Raw genomic sequence first — 25095 nt, 5'->3', positions numbered from 1 at the left:
TCACTCTGTTACCCAGGGCTAGAGTGCCATGGTGTCAGCCTAGCTCACAGCAACCTCAAACTCTTGGACTCGAGTGATCCTCCTGCCTCAGCCTCCTGAGTAGCTGGGACTACAGGCATGTGCCACCATGCCTGGCTAATTTTTTCTACATATTTTTAGTTGTCTGGTTAATTTCTTTCTATTTTTTAGTAGAGATGGGGTCTTGCTCTTGCTCAGGCTGGTCTCGAACTCCTGACCTCAAGCGATCCTCCCACCTCGGCCTCCTAGAGTGCTAGGATTATAGGCATGAGACACCATGCCCGGCCTGTGGCCTGACTTATGTCCTTAAGTTTCTCCTGCTCCTCTGCTGCTTTGAGGGCACCACACTCATTCCTCCAACACATCTCCTCTGGTTTCTGCAGTTCCCATTCCTGACCTTCCAGAGCTTGCTTCTTAGCCTCATGCTGCTTCTCTCCCACTCCCCTTTCCACTTACGCTCCTGGTTGACCCACGAAGCCCTCATGTGTGCTATCTCGTCTGCCTACTTACCATCCAAGCAATAACCCGCCACTTGGAGTTATCATTCAGATCCAGCAGCTTCGGGTTCTTAAACTGAGCAAAGGGACAGGCAGGGTGACCAGTCTGTTGCTGAAGAAATCCAGGTGCTGGAAGCCGAACAGATGGCTAGTGTCTGCCAGCAGCTGTTGCACACTATTTTTACTCAGGTCTCGCCTCACCTGGCTTTTGAGGCCACAGAAATCTAAGGATAGTCTTGCAGGGGAGGGGTGAGCCACTATCCCTTGGTAGGAACCTCATCCAGGTTGCTGAGGCTTAGGTCCAACTCTGGAGGCTCCTACCCCTGCCACTGGCCTCGCCCCAGTGATGCTGGCTGAGTGAGCCCTGCCTCAACGCCTCTGCGAGGCAAGAGGAAAGGGGCTCAGAGGCCACTCGTCTGGTTCAGCAGACTCCCAGAGAATGCCTGTGCCCTCTACCTCTGCCACCACATCGACTGACTTTTATTAGGGTTATGCTGGCCTCATCAAATGAGTTGACAAATGCTTCAATTTTCCTCTTCCTCTTATTATCTAAGTCTGTATAAATGGGTTTTATTCCTTAAATGTTTGGCAGAATTGGGCCTGGAGAATTTTTGTGTGGGAGGAGTTTAAGTTAACAGATTCATTAAAAGTTGGATACTGAAGGGATTTGTCAATTCTTCCTAAGTTGTCAAATTTATTATTATAAAGTTGCTCATAAATGGTTTCAGATCCTATTACTTTCTTCAGATGGGAGCTTGTATTTTTAACCTTTTCTAATACGTGCACTTAAAGCTGTTAATTTCCCTTTAATGATGCCTCTGCATAATATGGTATTTTCAACATTTAGTTCAAAATATTTTCCAATTTCCACCATGGTTTTTCTTTTTTGATCCATGGATTATTTAAAAGATTACATTTCGAATATTTCGGGAATTTGCTAGTTTTCTTTTTGTTATTAATAGTTTAGTTCCATTGCGGTCAACGACACAGTCTGTATGATTTCAATCCTTTGAGTCTTGCTTCATGGACCAACAAAATAGTCTACGCTGGTGAATGCATTTGAAAAGCATAGCAAATAGCATAATAGAAATACAAATATTGAGTATATACTTACTGTGTCGTTCAAATCTTTTGTATTACTGATTTTTTTCATCTTACTAGACTGATTACTGAGATAGTTGTATTAAACTCTGCAACTTGTCTATTTCTGCCAATTTTTGCTTTGTGTACATTCATGATCTGACGATTGGATTTAGTACAAGGTCATAGATGACTCTGACAAGAGGTTTTGACAGACTGGTAGAGGCAAGAGCTTGACTGGAGAAGATCCAGGAAAAGAAGTGTGGAGGTTGAAAGGGGAAATGAGGTCAAAAGAAAGTTTTAAGATAGAAACAGCACAGGATAGAGATGGCTTGTGTTAGGAGCAAGGACAGTCCATTCATAGCACCAGAGGAGAAGGCAGCCTTGTGGGTATAGATGGTGGCTGTGGAAATTATCTATTGAGTGCTTTTATTTTCTTGGTCAAACAGATAGCAAAATCATTTTATATGGGAGTGAATATGGGGAAGGAGATATTGCAAGTCTGAGGAGATAAGGCATAATTACTTTTCTAAGAGGACAGGCGAGTGCATGGAAGTATATATGACTAATGGACAGCACAAACCATATACCAAACTCAAACACTGACCGAGTTGCAGGCATTTGCACGTTCTATTTTAGAAAGACCCTTCAGTTCGGTATCAAATACATTCATCTTCTCTACCAGGCAAGTTAGAGCAGTCTCCGTAGCTTCTCCAACTTTTTCATACACACCCTTTGCCTGTATTGGGTAAAAGCATAGAAAGCGGAATAAGAGAAAAGTAAACAGGTAAATTTCTAGTATTTTTTTCTCAAAGAAGGACAACCTGTCCTCAATTACATCATTATTCTATGGGCCAATTTATATCCTATTGTGGAGATGACCCTGGAAGTACAGGTGTGCATGTTGTCTTATTCTAATAATTAGGCTCTTCAATTCCCTTAAGAAGCCACTGATCACAGTACTTATTTGTAATTCCACATGACTGCTTATCATTCTGAAGAGTTAACATTCTATCTCTGACAGGGTATGGGACTTGCCTTTGTGGTAGAAACCAAGTAATTTACCTCATTAATTATAAAGAAGGGGGGAAAAAAGGTTTTCTGTTGGTTAAGTTTTATGTTATCATTTTATCGTCATCACCATCAAAACAACCCTCTAAGCCATAACTTGTCCTCGAGGATATAATGCTATTCCATCTTAAACAAGATTAATCCCCTACACTTTCAGGTAAACATTTTCTATCCTGGGTTTTGTTCATTTAGAGTAGCCACTCATGCTGTAACAGGCAACAACATCACATACACTGCAACTCTTAGTCATGTAACTACAATGCTCAGTCACAGATGACGTATGAAAGGCTCTCAGCTTTCTTTGGCTAGGTCATGCTGACCTGATACAGGCTCTTGAATAGAAAGGGAAAATAAAAATCAGGAACCCTTAACTTTCACAAGGGAGGAAGAAGGCTGGATTTTCATTCCACCTACTACTCCACCCCTGGACTAGGAACAGCCATTTATTCTCATTTAAGAAGAGCCTTACCTCATTGTAATCCAAGGCAGAGTCATTACAAAGAGCACAAATTGTTGCTAATTCTACAAGACCATCATACTGGTGACAGTTTACTGGCTTATCATCTTTATGCCTGTCAAAATAGAAAACATTCTTAGAGCAAAGTGTAGTCATCTCTTTGGTTTTTTCCTATTTAATAATGAAAATGGAATACGGGGGCCAATAGACTGGAAAGTGTTCAAAAGAATTTGTGTAGGTCGGGCGCGGTGGCTCACGCCTGTAATCCTAGCACTCTGGGAGGCTGAGGCGGGAGGATCGCTCGAGGTCAGGAGTTCGAGACCAGCCTGAACAAGAGCAAGACCTCGTCTCTACTAAAATAGAAAGAAATTATATGGACAACTAAAAATATATACATAGAAAAAATTAGCCGGGCATGGTGGCACATGCCTGTAGTCCCAGCTACTCGGGAGGCTGAGGTAGGTGGATTGCTTGAGCCCAGGAGTTTGAGGTTGCTGTGAGCTAGGCTGACGCCATGGCACTCTAGCCAGGGCAACAGAGCAAAACAGTCTCAAAAAAAAAAAAAAAAAACAATTTGTGTGACGGTTACTCAAAATCTGATGCTAGAGCTAGTATGAGACAAAAATAAAACAGAAAATGCATTTCTCTGAGGAATTAATCAGTAAAAGATCAGAAATTCTTACTCACTGAAATTCCTCCACCACTGGTATCAGTAAAGAACAAACAGAAACCCTTGGAAACCTGGGCTCTAAGAGAGAACTAATAGATGATTGGCTTATAACCTTTCTCTTTCGAAGTTTTTGTTTAAAAGAAAAAAAAAATGGACTACTATAGAAAGTATTGACTTGAGCCACATTCAGAAAACTATCTACACTTTAAAGATAAACTGCAAATCTATACAAATACTAAACTGCCACATTGGATCCTTAAATAAGGAGGGTTACTCACACTTCTCCAATAGGTGCATATGTTGATCCAGTTATGGTAAACTCATTAAGGGAACAAGTATCACCTTCAACTCTGTCCAGAATGAACATCTATAGGGGAAAATGCATAATATTTAGGCAAAATAATAGTATTTAGAAAACACTTTTTGATATTTAAAATATATTTTAATGAAAATACTTTCTCACCATCTTTAAATAAAAACAATTTGCATTTTTTGATCTGAAGCTTTTCTGGCAATTAGGACTTAATTGCTTTCTGCTCTACAGGTTTCAGATACCACTGCACTAACTCCCTAGTGCTCTTGAGGCATGAACTAGGCATGTCCTCCTGCTGTTAGTCTTTGTGGCAACTTCAGGGCCTTGATTCTTATCTGTTACAATAAGACTCCACAGCTTTTGTCAGTCCATAGTCTACCCAAGGGCCTCTGAACTACTGAGCGCAAAACCCCTGCGGTAAATGTACTGATCGTCCTATTTAGAGGCAGTGCCTCACAATGTTCAGCCTGAACTTTCCCACCGAGGGGTAGTTGAGCAGAGGAAGAACTCAAGAAAACTACTTTAATAAAACTCACTGAGGTTCAGGATCCAAAGTATTATCCTTTATTTTGACTAGCTGTCATACTGCTGAATCAATAATGAGCAGTGGCACCAAAGACACAGATGACAACCTGCTCAAAACCCAAGTATTAAGGATGTTGGGTCAGCAAAAGATCAATTCCAAAGACAGGTTACTCTATAGAATGATCAGAATTACGAATTTCAAATGGATGGCTGAGGAAGGGATGTTAGGAAGTCCTTAGAGCTAAGCATAAAAGCTTGGGAAGAATAAACTCACATTTTAGAGTTGCATAAACATTCCCTGAGTAAAATGAGACAAACTGCTTCTCTGATCCTTCCCACTTATTTTTGTGGCAATAGCTCATTCTCTATGAAGCTGTATAACTACATGTATACAGTAAGGAGCTTGCAGAGCTGAATGAACTGATGTTCCCTAGACAATACAGATAGAAGCATGCTTAGGAAAGAACTTCTAATTTTATAGAAGAATAAAATGACATGAGCTAACTTTCTTAAAGATGTTTTTCCCCCTCTTTGGTTTGCTTTCACAAATTATAATTCAGAAGTCCAGTTTGGAAGAGTAAGATTTAAACTTATAGTTATAATTGCAGATAGAAACGTGTAAAACTTCTCATTAAAAAAAAAAAAGAGCCGGGCGCGGTGGCTCACGCCTGTAATCCTAGCACTCTGGGAGGCCGAGGCGGGTGGATCGCTCAAGGTCAGGAGTTCGAGACCAGCCTGAGCAATGAGCGAGACCTCGTCTCTACTAAAAATAGAAAGAAATTATCTGGCCAACTAAAATATATATAGAAAAAAAAAATTAGCCGGGCATGGTGGCGCATGCCTGTAGTCCCAGCTACTCGGGAGGCTGAGGCAGTAGGATTGCTTAAGCCCAGGCGTTTGAGGTTGCTGTGAGCTAGGCTGACGCCACGGCACTCACTCTAGCCTGGGCAACAAAGCGACACTCTGTCTCAAAAAAAAAAGAAAAACACTCAAAACAAAAAAATGAAAAGTGATCTCAATTATACTTTTGAATGCCAAAATCTCTCTGAAATATGAGCAATTAATATGATCAAACCATTTCTCCAAGGAGCAATTTTAAAAATCTAAAAACACCATCTCAGCAATTCGGCTCACATTCAGTAAGAAAATCTTTATTTTAAAATAACCTCTTTTGTCTCACAGTATTTGCTTGTTATATAGAAAATACTTTTAAATTTAAAAGCATACTCAGAACTAAATCAACTTTGGAACAGAACTAAAAAGCTATGAGTGAGACATTATAAGACGGTTTTAAAAAAAATAAACTAAAAACAGTGACGACTCCTGACAAAAGATTCTAGTTCAAATACTGTTTGTCAAATGAGGACAAGATTTGTGACCAACAGCAAGACCCCAACTCCTACAATTTCTTCCCAACAGATACAATACCTAAAAAAAATCAAAGTTGTCAAAAAATGAAAGAGAGAGGACCAGGTTTAACTACCAATCTTTCCTACCTTACCTTTTACGAAAAGCTGTGTGACCCTCAAACATGTCACTTCTCAGAGTCTCAGTTTTCTAACTTCTTGAGCAGGACTGCCATATGATTTAAAGTCACATGGGAAAAAAATTAACTGCACTAAGCAATATCAAAGCAAGCTGGTATCATTATTACATACCATGCTATTTCTTTATTGATACTATATTTATAAATGTAAAATTCTTTGGGTATATACCAAAGTCTAAAATATTCTAAAAGACATTGAGAATTTTAATCCACATTGGCTAAATCTAAATGTGCTTGGGCATTTTAGATAGTGAGCAAGTCAACCATTTAGGATCTGCGGGATGAAAATCTTCCTGTCAAGGGCAGTTACGCAATACCACTGCAGGAAGCCTCCTGTGGAATACCAATTAGCATCAGCTTTCTATTGTGAGGTGAAACACTTGGAATGCCTAGGCAGGCCTTTTCTTCACTATGAGAAAATACTTTAAATCAAGTCATTCAAAGGAGAATAAAAGAATACAAGAACAAAAAAAAATTTTATAATGAACTAGGAAATGAAAATTTTAAAAAATATTACAATTTCACATACTGCCACTGCTTACTTTGATGGACATAACGACTATTCTGAAGAATTAAAGCTTTCAGGCTAAGTTTAAATAATTTACTAGCAGGAAACTAAATAAACGTCAAATTCCCTCTCTCTTCCTTAAACAACCAGTATGACAAAACTAGCTTTTAGCCAATTCATCCAACCTTTTGGTTCCAAGGAGTGAGAACTTAGGTAAGTCAAGTCAAATACTCCATCCCCTGGAGAAACCTGAGACAAACCTAGAAGCTTACCACTTGAGAGGTGGAACACCCCAATTTGTCTTAAACACCTGTCCATCAAATCTAACTATGGGTTTGGACTTCATTAGTAGTTTGGAGAGAATGGAGTCTGTATCCATAAATCATCATGAACTTAAAATTGGCAAGATAAAGAAAGATTCATAGGGTTTAACTGATTAAAACAAAAACAATTTCCAATGCTAAAAAAAATTATCTAAAACCTGGCAATAAAGGCCAGGAGGGCTGACTGTATCCTTTCAGTGTCATACAGAAGTATTACTTGACAGGCCCACTCTAGAAAAACATAACATTGTGCTATGTATTAATAAGGGCTCATTTTATGTGAAGTTGATTTATGTCCTGCAGAATAATTTTATTTCCCAAATAACCAGTTTTGTAAACTAATTCAGCAATCCAATCCTAATATTCAACACTTCCTCAAATGTTCTTATAACCAGTTTTATAGATTCCCTCGATAAATGAGCTGAATACAATCTAGTCATTCTATATTTGCAATGAGTCATGTGTGCCTTATGGAAAAGTATTTTGAGACTTGTACCAAGTTGTTTAAGTACAACCTAGGGAAACTGATTTACACAAGAAGAACTTAATTCAGTTGGATCGTTCTTGTTTCTTCAGTTCTTATTATTCTAAAGTTAGGTTTAAAAGTTTTTTATTTTACTAAATGGTGGTCAAACAATAACAGGAAGGATGAACACACAGAATGAAGCATATTAAAAACAATTACAGTTGGCCTTCTGTATCTGTGGAGTCAACCAAATTGTGGATGGAAAAAACTGTGTCTGTACAGACTTTTTCCTTGTTGTTATTATTCCCTAAACAATATAGTAATATAACTATTTACATAGTATTTATACCATATGAGATATTATAAGTAATCTAGAGATGATTTGAAGTATATGAGAGGATACACACAGGTCACATTGCTTTTTATATTAGGGACTTGAGCATTTGCAGATTTGGGTGTCTGAGGGAGGTCCTGGAACCAACCCCTCACTGATACTGAGTGACAACTGTATTTACTTTTCAGGAAGAAAGCATGCTCCATTCAACATGTTATAGAAACACCAATTAGGATGTCAGGTAGGGAGGTTAACTAGCAGCTTCCTCTAGAAATTAACTGTTAACACACATACACCTTGAGACACAGGATCAGGGAGGTAGAAAAGGAAGCACAGTCCATGACACATGTACAGAATGCCTCCAGCTTGCTCCCTAACACAAGTAGATCAGCTGTGTAGATATCCTACATTTCATGAAATAGTTTTCAGAACTTAAATGATTAATTTCTCTGAAATCCTAGAAATTGAGCTCAGGCTATCGACACAACCCACAGAAGGGTATCATATTTGCAAATCAAAGGTTTTCAAGGCATGAAGGTATACTGGTTGGATAAACAAAGAACAACCACAGGAAAGATTCTCCCTCTTACCCTGCAGACTGACATCTGGTTTGTTGTAAGTGTACCAGTCTTGTCTGAGCAGATAACAGAAGTACAACCGAGGGTTTCCACAGAAGGGAGGCTTCGAACGATGGCATTCTTCTTTGCCATTCTGCGAGTTCCAAGAGCCAGGCAGGTGGTGATAACAGCGGGCAGACCTTCAGGAATGGCTGCTACAGCCAAGGCCACTGCAATTTTAAAGTAGTAAATAGCACCTCTGATCCAGGAGCCTCCGTGAACTGGGTCATTGAAGTGCCCAATGTTTATGATCCAGACAGCAATGCAAATAAGGGATATGACTTTGGAAAGCTGTTCCCCAAACTCATCTAGTTTCTGCTGAAGAGGTGTTCTCTCCTGTTCTGTGGCCACCATTTCATCCCGGATCTTGCCAATTTCAGTGTTAACTCCAGTTGCCACTACCACTCCCATAGCTTTCCCAGCAGCAATGTTTGTACCCTAGGACAGAAAGTAGACAATTGGTCACAAGATTAACAGCACATCCATACTTAAATACTGATACTGGGTTTTTACCAGGGCACCCAGATCTCTCACCACATACATCCTACTAGACCCTTCCAGTAGCTACTTACTGTTCGGGCAACCAGCCATACAATGGTGACAACAAGCAATACCTCATGCAGGCAGTGTGGTACATCTCTCCCCAGTTTTGATTCCATGGAGTACCTACTTAACCCAGAGCAGCTTTATGCTGACTCACCTGGGTCTCTATTCACAACACTGAGACTGGCTCACAGACCAGCTGCATTCCCAATCTTTCAAACTCCATACAGCCTCAACCCTAAGCACTCTCTACCTCTAGCTCCAAAAGCTCAGCCCTCCCTACTTTTGTCAGCTATAAGAAGGGTGACCAGCCCCATGGGCTATTTTGAGCACCTCTACTCAAGCACCAGCATTCAAAATCAATGAAATCAAGTTTGAGTGCTCTCTTCCCACCCCACTTTAATTCCTTATGTTGAAAGTATATGGCTTCATTATTTTTACTATACCTCTATTTACTTACTATAGGTATTTAGGCTCTCATACCAACCCACAAAAGCCCACAACTTGAAAATCATCCTAGATTCCAAACAACCAAAATCCATGCATTTACTCCATTCTTCAAAAAATTTTTCAAATCAACAGAAAAAGTGAAACAGTACAATAAACATCCATATACTTTTCACCTAGACTCACTATTATTAATGTTTTGCCACATTTGCTTGCTCTCTCTAAACACATACCTTTTTATTGTGAACTACATATCCACATCATCCTTTATAGGCTAAGGCTTTTCTAAACAAATCTACTTTTCAACTATGTTTATAGAGTTTAAAGATGTTTGACCTTATCACTTTTTTTAACCCTCAAAAACAAAGACATCGGCCGGGCACGGTGACTCATGCCTGTAATCCTAGCACTCTGGGAGGCCGAGGTGGGTGGATCGCTCAAGGTCAGGAGACCAGCCTGAGCAAGAGCGAGACCCCATCTCTACTAAAAATAGAAAGAAATTATCTGGCCAACTAAAATATATATAGAAAAAATTAGCCAGGCATGGTGGCACATGCCTGTAGTCCCAGCTACTCGGGAGGCTGAGGCAGAAGAATTGCTTGAACCCAGGAGTTTGAGGTTGCTGTGAGCCAGGCTCACGCCACAGCACTCTAGCCCGGGCAACAGAGTGAGACTCTGTCTCAGGGGGGGGAAAAAAAAAAAAAAACCAACAACAAAGGTATCTAAGTCACGTATTACACCATTACATGCTATTTATGTTTTTTGACAGACCGACCATGAAGAGTATGAATTATTCTTTGCAATAACAGCCAATACTTTCTAAAGTCTGCCCACTGAAGGTAGGCAATGAAAAACATACTATCTGGGGACTGTTAAAACTGTGGGAATGCATCCAAATAAAAATACATTTGAGCTAGGCACGGTGGCACGTGCATATAATAATCCCAGCTACTTGGGAGGCTAAGGGAGGAATATCACTTGAGCCCAAGAGTTTGAGGCCAGCCTGGCATAGTGCAAACGTGTCTCTTGAAAAAAGATAATAAAACAAGTTTGATAAAGTACTTACAGAAAAGAGCATGTTCTTCTTATCTTGGTTAACAGCCCGTGGGTCAGGGACAGGGTCAGTGTGCTTGATGACAGAGACAGATTCACCTAAGCAGGTTGTGAGACAGAAGAAATGGTTAGATCTGTGTGATTCTCACCTAGAACCTAGAATTCCCATCTGTGCCAACCTATTACCACTCTCAGGGTATTTTCAGTATAGGAAAATGGACAACAGGCCAAATTACCTAGTTTCCTCAAAAGAGGTAAACTAGGAAAATTTAGTAATGGAAATTAAGTACAAAGAATGCTAGGATTAAAAATCAATCAATTTCAAAATAAACTAAAATTTTCAAGTGAAATTCTACTCAATTATATTTTCTGAGGCCGGGCGCGGTGGCTCACGCCTGTAATCCTAGCACTCTGGGAGGCCGAGGCGGGTGGATCGCTCAAAGTCAGGAGTTTGAGACCAGCCTGAGCAAGAGTGAGACCCCGTCTCTACTAAAAATAGAAAGAAATTATATGGACAACTAAAATATATATATACAAAAAATTAGCCGGGCATGGTGGCGCATGTCTGTAGTCCCAGCTACTCGGGAGGCTGAGGCAGTAGGATCGCTTAAGCCCAGGAGTTTGAGGTTGCTGTGAGCTAGACTGACGCCACGGCACTCACTCTAGCCCGGGCAACAGAGTGAGATTCTGTCTCAAAAAAAAAAAAAAAAAAAAATTATATTTTCTGGAGTAACTATTCAAATTAATTTATTTTCTGCTATCATTTTACACTCTGATACTATGAATATATATTTACATATATCTGTAGTGTACTTATGAGGATGATCCACCAGGAAACCTGTTTTGTTCAATAATGCCAAAGACTAGAAACAAAAAAGCACTGTGTCAGAAATGTCTGCATGCATTAATCAGACCACTCTGCTTCAATGAAGCAAAATTTTAAATAAGCAATTAGTAATTGTACTAAAAGGATCACATGGCATAAAGAACTACTTTTCAGAACTTTTAAAACATCTTGTTGAATTTAGTTTCAACTTTAATGTCACCGAAGAGCTATATTATCAGGGTCAATCTGCAAAGTGAACTATGTCTGCAATTGTTAATTTAGGTAGCAAACTTCACTCTCAGTATTTGACCCAAAAACTTGGTTCTTCAATTTAGCCTAAAACTACAGTATGATTAATTTTAAAAAGATGTGGACATTCAAGAAGCTCATAAAATTTTAAAATAGAACTTATTTTTGTAGGCACACCATTAAGAATTTCATACATACAACGCCATCACTTCCCCAACATTTTATGGCTTAATTGGTTTTCAGCTTGTTGTTGCTAATGGGAGTTTTAACAGATAAAGCTATTCACAAAGAAACAATTCAGAAGTATAGAGCCCAGGTTACTCAGATCACTATCTCCATGACATTAGTTGCTTTTCAAAACTGATAATCAGATAAAACCTTTAGGTTTTACATTTACTCACTATTTAATTTAGGTTAGCATTGTATTTGTTGTTAATCTTCTGACAACCTTACTTCCAGTTACTATGAACCCTCCACCCTAGACTGTGCCTTTATCACACAAAAACGGGAAAATGTTTCAAACAATTCAAAATCTAAGTGTGCACAAGCTCCAGGTAGCAAAACATTCATTTCTTAGGGGAATTAACTTTGTTAATTGTACATTTGAATATTGTAAAGTACAATAGCTGCAAGATTAACATTCCTCCAATGAAAAAAATTACAGCACTGGAATCTATTTTTCTGCCTGGAAAAAAAAAACACTGAATAAGTAATTCACTTTCCACAAAACAGAAAGACAAGACTTCAACCTTAAGATTATTACCTCTGCTAATGAAGGAATTTGTAACCTTTTTAAAAAATATAAAAACATAATGATTTTATTTTAAAATAAAAACCATAATGTTTTCTTAAAATTAAAAAGATAAATAGGGGCCTTATGAGATAAAAGCCAAGTTTGTTTTTAAGTCATGGCTTTAAAGCCCACATTGGCAAAAAAAACCTTACTGATAAAGCACTAAGAAGTAAGAATCTTAGGATTAAGCTGGTATGATACTGTAAAGGGTCAGCGGAGCAAGAGTCAACTTTTAGCATGGGATATGAGGGGGGCTTCACAAATTCAACGACCTTCCAATATATAGTATTTACCTGTGAGAATCGACTGGTCAACTCTTAGAGTTGTAGATTTGATGGAAGTTAATCTTATATCAGCAGGAACTTTGTCACCAACTAATTGGGAGAAAAAAGGCAACTAATATAAGCAACTTTTGCAACCTACAGATGAATTTGTCTGCAAATCAAACACAATTTTTAAAGAAAGTAAGTAATTTGTATATAGCACCAATATATCAAATTCTGCTAAAACAAGCAAGGTGATCCACCTATCTCAGGGTCAGAAAAACTTTGGATGGATACCAAGATTTGAATTACATAGGAGGAAGACAATGATGTTTAGGAAAACCTAAGTACACATTATTCTAAAGAGTTTGAGCCTCGCACGATGGGATGCACCTGCAATCCCAGCACTCTGGAAGGCTAAAGTGGGAGGATTGCTTCAGCCCAGGTGTTCCAGACCAGCTTGGGGAACACAGCAAGACCCTGTCTCTACAAAAAATTTTTTAAAAATTAGCTGGGTGTGGTGTGCACACCTGTAACCGCAGCTACCCTGGAGGCTGAGGCAGGAGAATTGCTTGAGGTCAGGAGTTCAAGACCAGCTTAAGCAAGAGCGAGACCCTGTCTCTACCAAAAACAGAAAAATCAGGCAGGCATGGTGGTATGTGCCTATAGTCCCAGCTACTCGAGAGGCTAAGGCAGGAGGATCACTCAAGCCCAGGAATGTGAGGTTGCAGTGATCCATGACGACACCACTGCACTCTAGCCAAGGCAACAGAGTGAGACTCTGTCTCAAAACAAAAAAAAAATCAGAGGTACACATCACTGGAGGCAACTCATCAGGTACATGTGCAGCGATTTAATGTAACATCACTACCTATGCTATATCATGGAATATTAACAGCCCATTTAATAGTTTACCTATACTTCCAGACTTTGTGTCTACTTCTCCTGTACGTGCTGCTGTGTACATATGAAAGTAACAACAGTTGTAAACTAACAGGCAAATTAGCAATATATCAAAACTGCAAGGCATAATCTTTTTACCCCTCAGATTCCACTAGTAGGAATTTATTCTATAGATAGGTTCATACAACATGTATTCACAGCATAGTTTTTTGTTAACAGCAGAAAGATGAGACAACTCTTCATACTGAAGTGAAAATTTCTTAGGATACACTGCATATTAAGTCAGGGGAAAAGCAAGATGTGAAATATCACTTATACGGGGCTACTAAAGCTATAATAAAATACCTCCAAGGAAGGTTAACAAATGGTAACACTGGCTAGGTGGGGCATGGGTGGAGGGAGACTTTTCACTTTATACCCTTTGGTACCTTTTAAAATTTGAATTATCACATAAATGAATAAACCTCTTCCATAACCTGAAGACAATCTTTAAGTCAACTGAGCCTTCTTTCCTGGGCCAATGAGTTCCTTTACTAGCCCTTAAAGGGTCCACATCTCAGCCCCTTTCCTTGAGGTGTATAAAGGAAAATGCCACAACATAGACCTAATAACAGGTAAAGCCAATGTTTCACATGTACCTTGGAGAACAGTGCCCAGACCATTGTTGGTTTCAAATATTGCTGAATGAGTATACATCCACATGATAGCAGCTGGACATTAAAGTAAGTGTAAACAGCTTTGCATTATTTCCTGAAAGGTAATTAAGGTGGTTTTGGAACTATTAGGCAGGGGTAGCTAAAAATTAGAATAAGTAAATTGTCCCTGTAACTGCAGACAGTATTTTTAAGCCAATCTTCATTTTCCTCTACACACTGAATTGTAACCAGTTACATATGAAATGGCAGTTGGACGAGGTAGCTGACACCTGTGATTTCAGCACTTTGGGAGGCCAAGGCAGAGGATCACTTGAGGCCAGGAGTTTGAGACCAGCCTGGGCAACACAGCAAGACCCAGTCTCCACTAGCCATCCCATCCAAGAAGGAAACATTAAACTTGTTCCACTTTCAATTTAGTTCTGATTTTTCTGCACTTCAGAGCTTTTAAATTCAGGGAGAATATGGTTTTGCTTTTTTAACTCTAGTACATGAAACAACCCTATAGCATAAGTAGGCAATGTGGTCATGAGGCAGCACAGAAAGAGTCTGTCAATATGTAATCTCAAGAGGCAATGATCATCCCTGCATTTGACTGCAGGGACATTTAAGTTAAGGCGAAATTCCTGCTGGAAATGCTTATGCAATGAACAGCAATATTCTGACTGAACAAAATAGAACCTTTCACTTGAATATCTCTGCTCATAATACACTGAAAGAAGACATCTAACAGATGATTAAGACAAAGCAACCATATTCTAAACTTTAGTGGTCTTCAATAGCTTAAATGCCCTATACTGTATTATTATTTCTGCTTATCATAATTAACCTGATCTCACATGCTCTTAAACATTCTGAAAAGAGCACAGTTCAATGCTGAGTGTTATGATCCTAAATAGAAAATTTACTTGCAAATGTTCCTTTGATGTCTGAGGCGATTTATGTCATGACTGTATGGGAGTAGAAGATAAGAGTTCTGCCCAATGTGGCACAGAGGTCCCTCAATCGTATCTCTGCACTGCAAGTGCTGAACATACACGGTAATTCTACTTAAACAATTTCACATATAAACCTTAGCTCATACTTTCACATGACTGTTTTAAAAGGTCAACAAATCTCATATTCAAATTGAGGACAACCTGTAAGAAGATGCAAAGGCAATGTCTGGGCATTTATTCTGCTGTGTTTCAGTGGAAGCTCAGAGGATCTAAAATGAACAGAAAATGTACTTTTGAGGCAATAAATACTAAGGTTAAATTTCCCAGGTAACACAGGAATTATAGGTTGAGTGAGCATCCCTCATCCACAATGCCTGGAGCCAGAAATGTGTGGGATTTTAGAATATGTGCTCTATCTTCTTACCAGTTGAGCACACGTAATCCAAAAACCCAAAATCTGGAATGCTCCAGTGAGCATTTCTTTTAAATGTCATGTTGGCGTTCAAAAAGTTTCTGATTTTGGAGCATTTCAGATTAGGGATACTCAACCTATATTAGTGTAAGGTAGGACCAATGCTATATATATGCTGCGTGAAAAGTTGTATTTATACTGGCATTATAAAGAAACCAACAGGGACTCTTTCCCTAAAAGTCTGCTGAAATATATGAAGGGTATCTCTGAGCTGTACAAAAACACTTAATTGTTGGCCAAATATTGAGGAACACCTCAAATGTCAAATGCTAGAGGAATAAATGGTTTGGGAAGCCCCTAAAAACTGGCCTCAAACTCTTAACTCTTCTTTCATCTCACAATTTCCATTCTAATTGGGAGGTAATTAAATACATAGGAATTACCAGAAGAGTTGATCTGAGAGCCTTGTATAGGTTTTCAGGACCCACTTTCTGAGAGTACGGTTTGATGCATTTGGAGTGGGGTCTAGGAATCCATATTTTAAAAACATTTTTCCAAACCCTGCCTAAAATATTAATCTTGTAAAAAGTGTGCATTTGGAATTTGCTTTGTTTTAATATAGAATATTATAAAGTCAAAATATAATAAATTGTTTTCAGATTTGGAGTTTAAGATATAGCTGTAGAGGTGGTTTTGATTCTTTTAGATGTCTCATAAAATGAGACTTTTTATATGTTAATGTATAATAAAACTCAAGATTATTTTCCATCTGAAATTTTTGTATACTTTAAAAATGCTTCTGTATTCTTTGTTGGTATTGTGCCACTGCAAAACTTTAGTGCAGAGTTTATATTTAGCTAAACTGTTATGTTAATTAAGAAATGCATAAATCTTTTATTCTTAATATTTGTAATTCTAAATAAACTGATCTATGGGAAAAAAAACATTTTTCCAAATACACCAAAAAAGTTAATGCAACGGGTAAAAAACAACTAGAGTCACAGATCTTGTGAAAAGTTTGTTTAGAGCAGCCTTTACACTGTGCTGTTTCTCATGTACCAGGTACCCTAGCTCTGAGCTAACAAGCCCCTAAGCCTCCCAACACTTGGGAAATGTGCTGCTACCTTAAAACTGTGAGTTTAACTCGTTTCCATAACGGATCTCTTCACATAAAGATACTAAACAAGCATAAATCCAAACTGGTTTTATAGCTAGAAGGCCTTTCACATTATCTTGACCAACCCATTATCCCTTCATTTTACACACAGGAACTCAGGCCAGGAAGTAAAAGGAGTCTTACCTAAGGAAACAGAAGCAATGAAAAAGTTTGTTTAACCTGCTGTGTGACTTGGCTTCATTCTTTTTGTCTGTAACCAAGTCAATTTAGGATTGACACTATTAGGAAACAGGTTCTCTTAAGGAGTTAAGATCCAATGAAAGTAAAGATCCACCAAATACTTTTCAAACAAAGACATAACAATTTCCCTTTGTCCACAGGCTTCTGTGAATTCCAGACAGAGGGTTTTGTGCGAGAGGAGCAGGCAGTGTTGTTCCGATGATCACATCCAGTGATATTTCCCTGATGAGGCATGTCAGTGCCCTTAGGGCAAGTGGTAGTGGAAAATTCTTACGCTTGCCAAGGGGATGCTCTGCAATCTTTTCTTACAATTTTTTTTCCCTCTGAGTCTTTGGGTTGAGGCAGGTATTATAAAAGAATAAACTCTGTTAAACTACCTTCCATTTGTTTAATATCTGACACTTTTCAAATTCAGCTCTTGGCTCCCTAAGTCCATATAGCCCTTTAATTTGCTATCACAATGAAGATTTCCACTCTGAACAAAATCCTCAGAGTATACTTCACCATGAGTGCAACAGACAGTTAAAAGAAATTATCACTTTGCCACACTTTAGAAATGTAAGCTTTCTTTATAGGGAGTATTTATGAGCCATGATACTTAAACATTATTTGCACCATGTATGTCAAATATAAATACCGGTGGTTTGGGGAGTGGTAACACTTGAAGGTGCTGACTCGGGAAAGGGGGGGTGGGGAAAAAATATGAAACTATTGTTTTTAACTTGCACTGTTCACTTAATAATTTATCATGAATAAAAAAAATAATAATAATTAAAAAAAAAAAAATACCGGTGGTTAAAATCAGCATTATTCAAGAAAATCCTTTTTATTAATCTCACTTGTATGTATAAACTTTTAAAATCTAATTTATTGTGGCAAAGGCCACCAGAGAGTTATTCAAATCTTTTCTAAGACAAAACTATGTAAGATCAGAAATTGCTCTGAATGGAATAGCCTTGGGAAAAAAGAAAAAAAAAAAAAAAAAACCGAAAAAAAAAATTGCCTCCTAAATACCACTATTCTTTTTGAATTTAAATGGCTCCTAGGAAAAGTAAGCCATAATAGAATTAATTATCTCAAATTACTTAAACAAGTAATTGTGACTCAAACGTTTTCACTGTTTCCAATTTGAGTCATAAATTTTGTACTCTAGGAGAATGAATGAACTCTTCACTTGAGAAGTGCTACCTGCCTACTTAAAACTATTTCCAGGTCTCAGGGTGAGCAAGGAAGGACACTATAGAGTGCCATAGCATACTACTACATTTTGAGGAGTATGATCTTTTAAAAATGCAAATGTGATATCATTGTCTTGTTTAAGAAAATCTTTCAAAAGCTTCTTCCTACTTGACTTAAGGTTTGGCATCCCACCAACAACCTTCCTTGACCCAACCACCACTAGGTACTGGCCTCTTGCCACTCTCATCTCCCTCTGAGCTTTGCACACATTGTTTTTTCTTTCTGGGCCTTCACATACCCTCGCTTTTCCCACAAACAGCCAGGCCTTTCTTCAGCTCCCAGATTAGGCTGTATTCCTTACAACGTGCCCACAGAGCATCTTGTCCTTTCCTTATATTCACACTTTTTTTTTTTTTTTTTTTTTTTTTTGTAGAGCCAGGGTCTCACTTTTGCTCAGGCTGGTCTTGAACTCCTGAGCTCAAGCAATCCTCCTGCCTCGGCCTCCCAGAGTGCTAGGATTACAGGTGTGAGCCACAGCGCCTGGCCTTACTCACACTTGATAGAGTCTCTGCCACTAGACCAAAAGCTCCAGGAAGGCAAAGTCACTCTGTCACCACTGATTTCCTAGCCCCTAGCACTGTACCTGGCACATAGTGGGTGCCAAATAAAATGTGTCAATAAATAAAGTACTTGGCATGCGTATATCCTTTAATATACAAGCATCAGACTTCTAATTATCAAGCTGAACAATATCACAAAGCTAGAAACAATGCAAAATCAGGACACAAGAAGATTGAGCTGAGGTTTAATGATAGATGCTTAAATTCTACATTTAGACTAAAACCAAAAAAAAATCAATGCTAGTAGAGGATGAGAGATGGGAGGGGGCACAAGGGAGAAGAACACTTGAGAAAGACTCCGGGGTTTTAGCTTGTAGAGTAATTATAATTAAGGCTGCCAAAGAAGTTTCTCTAGTCTATAAAAGCAGACAAAATGCGTCTAGAATGTCAACCAGACTCCATTTACATAACTGCATTCAATCTGAGCACCAAAAGAGAATTACCAAGATGGTAAAGGGTTTGAATCAACTGAAAGATCTAACACTAACTAGGAAATAAAAAAATTTTAGGATACACCACAATGTTTATTAACCCTTGACACACCCAATTCTACTACAAACTGCCACATGCTCTTGGACAAGTTATAAACTCTCAGTTTTAGTTTCCTCATCTCTAAAATAAGGTCTCATGAGCTCCCATCCAGCTCTAAAATGATGATGAATCCAATTTCTATGTGGCTCCAAAGCAAAAAGCTATCATACAGAACAGACAAGTATATTTTAGCTCACAAGGAATATTTTATAATAAAACTGACTAAAAATGGCACAGCTGGTCCTAAGCAGGCAAGTTTCCAGTTACTAGAGGTATATAAGCAGCAGCAATATAACCAACCACTTATTAGATGTTGTAGAGGCAACCATGCACTAAGCAAGGTTAGAGGGCACAATATTTGGCAAACCTGTTAAGGGCCAAAAGCTTCAAGACTACTGACTGTTATAACTTTTGGCCATATAATGTTAAAGGCTAAAATTTTAACATTGTCAAAGCTATTTCTGTAATGTCACAGTGTAAATTTCGCGCCAAAAAATCATTAACCTGCTATCTCACTTCTGTAAAACTACTTGCTAAAGACAGTGCCCCAAGTGTAGAAATACAACATCCATGTTCTACATGACCAAGGCCTAAACTGCCCAAATCCTGTTGCACCAGGACATAAGAGTAATATAATGCTGCTTTTTGCCCCTGTAATCATGCTTGCTCTGCTCCAATAATTTTTCACCCACAATAAAAGCTTTCTGCTTCAAAGGCTCAAGGCTGCTCTCTACGCCGCCACCTTCGGCGGTACAGAGAGTAGTCATTGGCCAGCTAATAAAGACTCCTAATTTGGCTCAATTCGATCTTTAGGTGGTCATTTGTCACATCTCAGACCATAACAATACCCACCAATACAGATTTTTTTTAATTACAAAGTAAAACATGATTTTAAAAGGTGAAACCCACATTCCTTTCCCCCTCATTCAACAAATACACAGGAAACAGTATCTGTATTTTGGAGCTTTATGAGTAACACTTATTAAAACTTCGTTAAAATCAGACCTCCTTTTACATCAGTATATACAGATCAATTTTATTCTTTTTTAATGGCTGCACAGTAATAATAACCACTAAGATTTGGAGACTACTGCTTCTATACCAGGTACCGCTGTGTAAGGGCTCTCACAGCTCTAAAAGTGGCTGCCCTAATATCTTCATTCCCTGTTTACAGATGAGGAAAATGAGGCACTGAAAGCTACTTGTTCAGGGGCACAGTATTTTAAAGCCATACTATGAACTCAATCATTCCCCATTTTCATGGCTCTCTAAGGTGATTCTAATTTTTCCTCTTACATTGCAAATCTTTTACTTCTGGATGATAGATTCATAGAAGCAAAACTTCCCTACAAATGTATACTCCCACCAAATTTATATCCCTGCCATTTCCCTATACTCTCAATCTTGTATTTTTCTGAGCACTGGTAATGCCAAGCACTTTGATTATTTTCCAAAAGTCCTATTATCTTCCACATAAAAGTTGTTCATAGTCAAAGCTGTCAATCTTGGTAGTTTTTTGTAACACTTAGGAAAGGTGATCCCAAGCCATGTGGTTTCTTCTACTTTTTCCAAAATCTTAATCTCAGTGGCAAGAATAGAAAGGTTGACACTTACTTGTATTGTGACTACCACTGAGTCATGGAAGGTGGGGAAGAGTTGATTACAGGAAATCAGGAAATGCCAGCCCAATCAAAAATCAAGTCAGGCTTCAAGATCAACAGGTCCATCATAGTCTGATGGTTGGGAAGACCTCTCAGAGTCCCTCATGTCTTATAGTTCTTTGTGCCTTAGCTATCCTGACAGTGCTAAAGGGCACCAGGTCTCAAAACTCTGTTTCTAATACATCTACACTCATTTTTGTTTAAGACTACTTTGCTCTTCTGCCTACATATAAGCTTAAAAATTAAGAATTTACAAGCACAGTGACTCACACCTGTTAATCCCAGCAACTTTGGGAAGCCATGGCAGGAGGATTGCTTGAGGCCAGGAGTTCGAAGCTGCAGTGAGCCACTGCACTCCCAGCCTGGGCAGAGTGAGACCTTATCTCAAAAAGAAACAAACAAACAAATCTGTTTTGAAAAGAGATACAGGTTCCAGGATTTACAGGAACTAAAAGAATGATTTCTACTGTTATCTAGAGACAGATGTCTCAGACCTGCATCTCTAATTAGCCCTCATTCTCTTATCCTTCTCCTTTCTGTGAAACAATAACACGCAAGGGGAAAAGGCAAAAAAGAACAAACATGGTGAACACCTTATTTGGTCACACATCTTTCCTTCTACTTCTCTAATCTATGTCTATCACTTTAAGAACAGGTAAAATTAGCTGGGCATGGTGGCGCGTGCCTGTAGTCCCAGCTACTCGGGAGGCTGAGGCAGTAGGATCGCTTGAGCCCAGGAGTTTGAGGTTGCCGTGAGCTAGGCTGACGCCATGGCACTCACTCTAGCCTGGGCAACAAAGTGAGACTCTGTCTCAAAAAAAAAAAAAAAAAAAAAAGAACACGTAAAAACTGTTTACACATCAATACTATGTAAATTGCTTAACCCAGACAATATTTTATGTAATTATACTTTTTAACCATACTTCAATTTTTAAAACCAAATAGCTAGAATCTTGGGGTAGAACTCTGGAAAGGAAGGTAAATGAAACTCCTGGAATTGTATACAAGATTTTGAATATGCATCTTTGGAGAGAAAGTCCATAGATTTCATTAATTCTCAAAGGGACCGTGATCTGGAAACGATTAAAAACTGCTCTAGAGCCTTGCTACTCAAAGCATGATCCACCTTGGAGCTTGTTAGAAATGCAGAATAATCAGGCCCCATTCTAGACCTAAAGAACCAAAACGTACATTTTTAACAAAATCCCCAGGTAATTCCCGTGCACATGAAGTTAGAGAAGCAATGCTCTAAGCAGTGTACAAATAAGCAGTGTACAAACTGCTGGCCAATCATTAAGGCCATTAAAAAAAAAAAAAAAAAGTCTAGCCAGGAGGATCGCTTGTGGTCAGGAGTTCGAGACCAGCCTGAGCAAGAGCAAAGCCCCATCTCTACTAAAAATACAAAAAATGAGCTGGGCATGGTGGTGCATGCCTGTAGTCCCAGCTACTTGGGAGGCTGAGGAAGGAAGATTGCTTGAGCCCAGGAGTTGAGGTTGCTGTGAGCTAGGCTGATGCCACGGCACTCTAGCCCAGGTGACAGAGCAAGATTCCGTCTCAAAACAACAAAAAAAGAGAAGTCCTCATTTTTACTTTTCACTTTTTTTTTTTTTTTTTAATGAGATGGAGTCTCACTCTTTTGCCCAGGCTGGAATGCAGTGGTACAATCATGGGCTCAAGCAATCATCCTGAGTAGCTGGGACCATAGGTACAAACCACCACACCTGGCTAATTTTTATTTTTTATAGAGACAGGGTCTCACTGTTGCCCAGGCTGGTCTCAAAAGACACTCCTGCCACAGTCTCCCAAAGTGCTGGGATTACAGACATGAGCCACCACGCCTGGCCCATTTTTACACTTTAAATAGGGTTATCTATTAAAAAGATTTTGCTACAGAGACTGTTGTGGTCCACAAAGCCTAAAATATTTACTAGCTGGACATTTCCAAAAACAGTTTGCCAACTCCTCTGCTCTACAACACAGAATTAACTTCTCTAATATTTGTATTAGGGAGCTCAGGAGGTAAGGACTAAATGTTTGGTGCTGTTGGAGCAGCCTGCCTTTGAACACTGAGCAGCTTTCTAAAAGGCAAAAGACACGCACATGGACTCATGGCCACACTATCTGAATCAAACATTTGTTACAGCGAGAAGATTCCTGAAGAAGAGTCTACCCTGGCCAACCATAGTGGCTCATGCCTCTAATCCTGGCACTGTGTGGGGCTGAAGTGGGAGGATCACTAGAGGCCAGGGGTTCAAGACCACCCTGGGCAACACAGTGAGGCCCCATCTCTACAAAGAAAAAAAATTCTACTCCAATTACCTGATTCTGTAGAGGTTAATTTACTTTGTCCAGTGTCATGCAGAATTAGGAAAATAATCTAGGTTTTCTTTTTCTTTTTTTACCAGTCAAGTGCAGCAGGGAGGAGGGGGGAAGTAGTAGAACAAGGAGTTCAATCTGTAACTGACTGCAAAAAATCAAGTGAGATAACTCACTACCTTCGGACCAGCCAATATAGGTTTTCTTACATGAATTGAGTCATCTATTTCACAACTTAGCGTTTTACTCAATTGGTTGGAAATCTCCTTACTGTGTGTTGACTATCAAAAGTTAATCTTCTTTCCTTTAAATAGCCATCAAGTTTAAGAACTATACTTTTCCTCCCCCTGCCCAGGGTCTCATTCTGCCCAGGCTAAAGTGCAATGGTGTCATCATAGCTCACTGTAACCTCAAACTTCTGGGCTCAAGTGATCCTCCTGCCTCAGCCTCCTAAGCAGCTGGGACCACAGGCATATGCCACCATGCCTGGCTCTTTTTTTTTTTTCATAGAGATGGGCGTCTCAATATGTTGCCCAGGCTGGTTTCAAACTCTTGGCCTCAAGCAGTACTCCTGCCTTGGCCTCCCGAAGTGCTGAGATTACAGGCGTGAGCCACCACATCTGGCTTACTCTTTTTATTCTTGAATAAATCTTGAAATTGCTGGCACTACTGTTGAATATTTAGTCTTCATTTTAGGAAATAAAAATATCAATTTTTTATAGATGCTCTAAAGCAAATGCAATTTTATGTTAAGATTGTGTCATTTCCATCACTTACATAATCTTAAAATACTTATTCGCTCCAGAGTATATTACAAGACAGAAGTCATCTGAGGATATTTATGTCCTTGTGCTATTCGTCAACCCTGGGTTACCAAGATACATGAAGTTTGTTTTAAACAATCCTGAAAACAGTGCCCCTGAGAAGTCAATAAATAACCCCCCTGGGGCATATACTAAAAACCCTAAGATTCTAAAATTAAAAGTTTTATGGTTATCATAGCCTGATTCTCTTTCATAATATAAGCAGATAACAGAGAAAGCTTAAAAACACTGCCATTCATTTATCATAAGATTATACACAATTTTACTTCTCTTGATTTCCATCTCTCTAGAGAAGTATTTTCCCAGCATTAAGATAATGTAAAATTACTGTGGCTTCAGGGTGTGAACATGTGGGTCATCATTACCATATTCTTACTTGCCAAATCAATTTTATTTAGCTCTTGTGTTCTAGAGACTTTTCAGGTTTACATACGCACTTGCCATGTATGCTTACACCATTTCCCTTTGGAAAGGTTATAAGCTGGTACAGCAACATCTAAAATTTAATTTCCTTAACTGCTTCCACCACTCCCTCAAAAACCCACCTAGTCCAGTGTAGCCTTCAGAAAATTCAGCAGAACTATCCTACCAAATATCTTCCAAAAGCTGACAAAAAGAACTTTATCACCTAAAATCAGGACCTGACCCTTACATTCCAATGACCACAAAAAGGTCTATTCCTTTCTGTAAGTATAAAAATATTGTCAGTACTTGTTTTCAACTTCAAAATAGTTTATGATAGTTTCTAGTTTTCCAAAACATCAGAAAGACCCTTTCATGCCCAACTTCATAATTTAAATAAAAACATAAAGTTACCGTGTCTAAAAGCACAATTCATGCCATATATCCTTTCAGACTATGCAGACAATTAAGAGTTCAACTGACAAAAAATTCAGATCAAGAAAAATTTAGAATTGAAGTTCAATTCTATAGTTGTCACAGAACTTAATTATTGGGCTAAAGGCCAAATTGCAGGGTCAATTATATTACTATTTCTAACAAAAATAGAAGTTTAAAAACCTCAACATGTATAACCCTAAAAGTCTTTTTTTTTTTTAATTATTATTTTTTTTAATATAAAAATTTTTGAGACAGCATCTCG

At 38.6% G+C, this 25095-nt stretch overlaps 1 protein-coding gene across 4 annotated transcripts in view; it reads right to left on the bottom strand.

Moving 5' to 3' along the window:
* The window catches only part of ATP2A2 (ATPase sarcoplasmic/endoplasmic reticulum Ca2+ transporting 2), a 57065-nt gene that overhangs the window by 14126 nt on the left and 17844 nt on the right, over positions 1-25095 (bottom strand). For all 4 annotated transcript variants that reach the window (XR_011236548.1, XM_069497322.1, XM_069497320.1 and 1 more), the window contains 6 exons: positions 12630-12710; positions 10482-10567; positions 8399-8863; positions 4072-4160; positions 3136-3238; positions 2203-2334 (listed from right to left, as the gene is read on the bottom strand). Coding sequence is in view for 3 of the 4 variants with exons in the window: in XM_069497322.1 (XP_069353423.1) it covers positions 2203-2334; positions 3136-3238; positions 4072-4160; positions 8399-8863; positions 10482-10567; positions 12630-12710 (956 nt within the window). In the remaining variant the exon portion in view is untranslated. The remainder of the gene's footprint in view (positions 1-2202; positions 2335-3135; positions 3239-4071; positions 4161-8398; positions 8864-10481; positions 10568-12629; positions 12711-25095) is intronic.

This window comes from Eulemur rufifrons, chromosome 21 (genome assembly GCF_041146395.1).
Source record: "Eulemur rufifrons isolate Redbay chromosome 21, OSU_ERuf_1, whole genome shotgun sequence".
NCBI classification, from domain to species: domain Eukaryota; kingdom Metazoa; phylum Chordata; class Mammalia; order Primates; family Lemuridae; genus Eulemur; species Eulemur rufifrons.
This window is presented reverse-complemented; position numbering and strand designations above follow the sequence as displayed.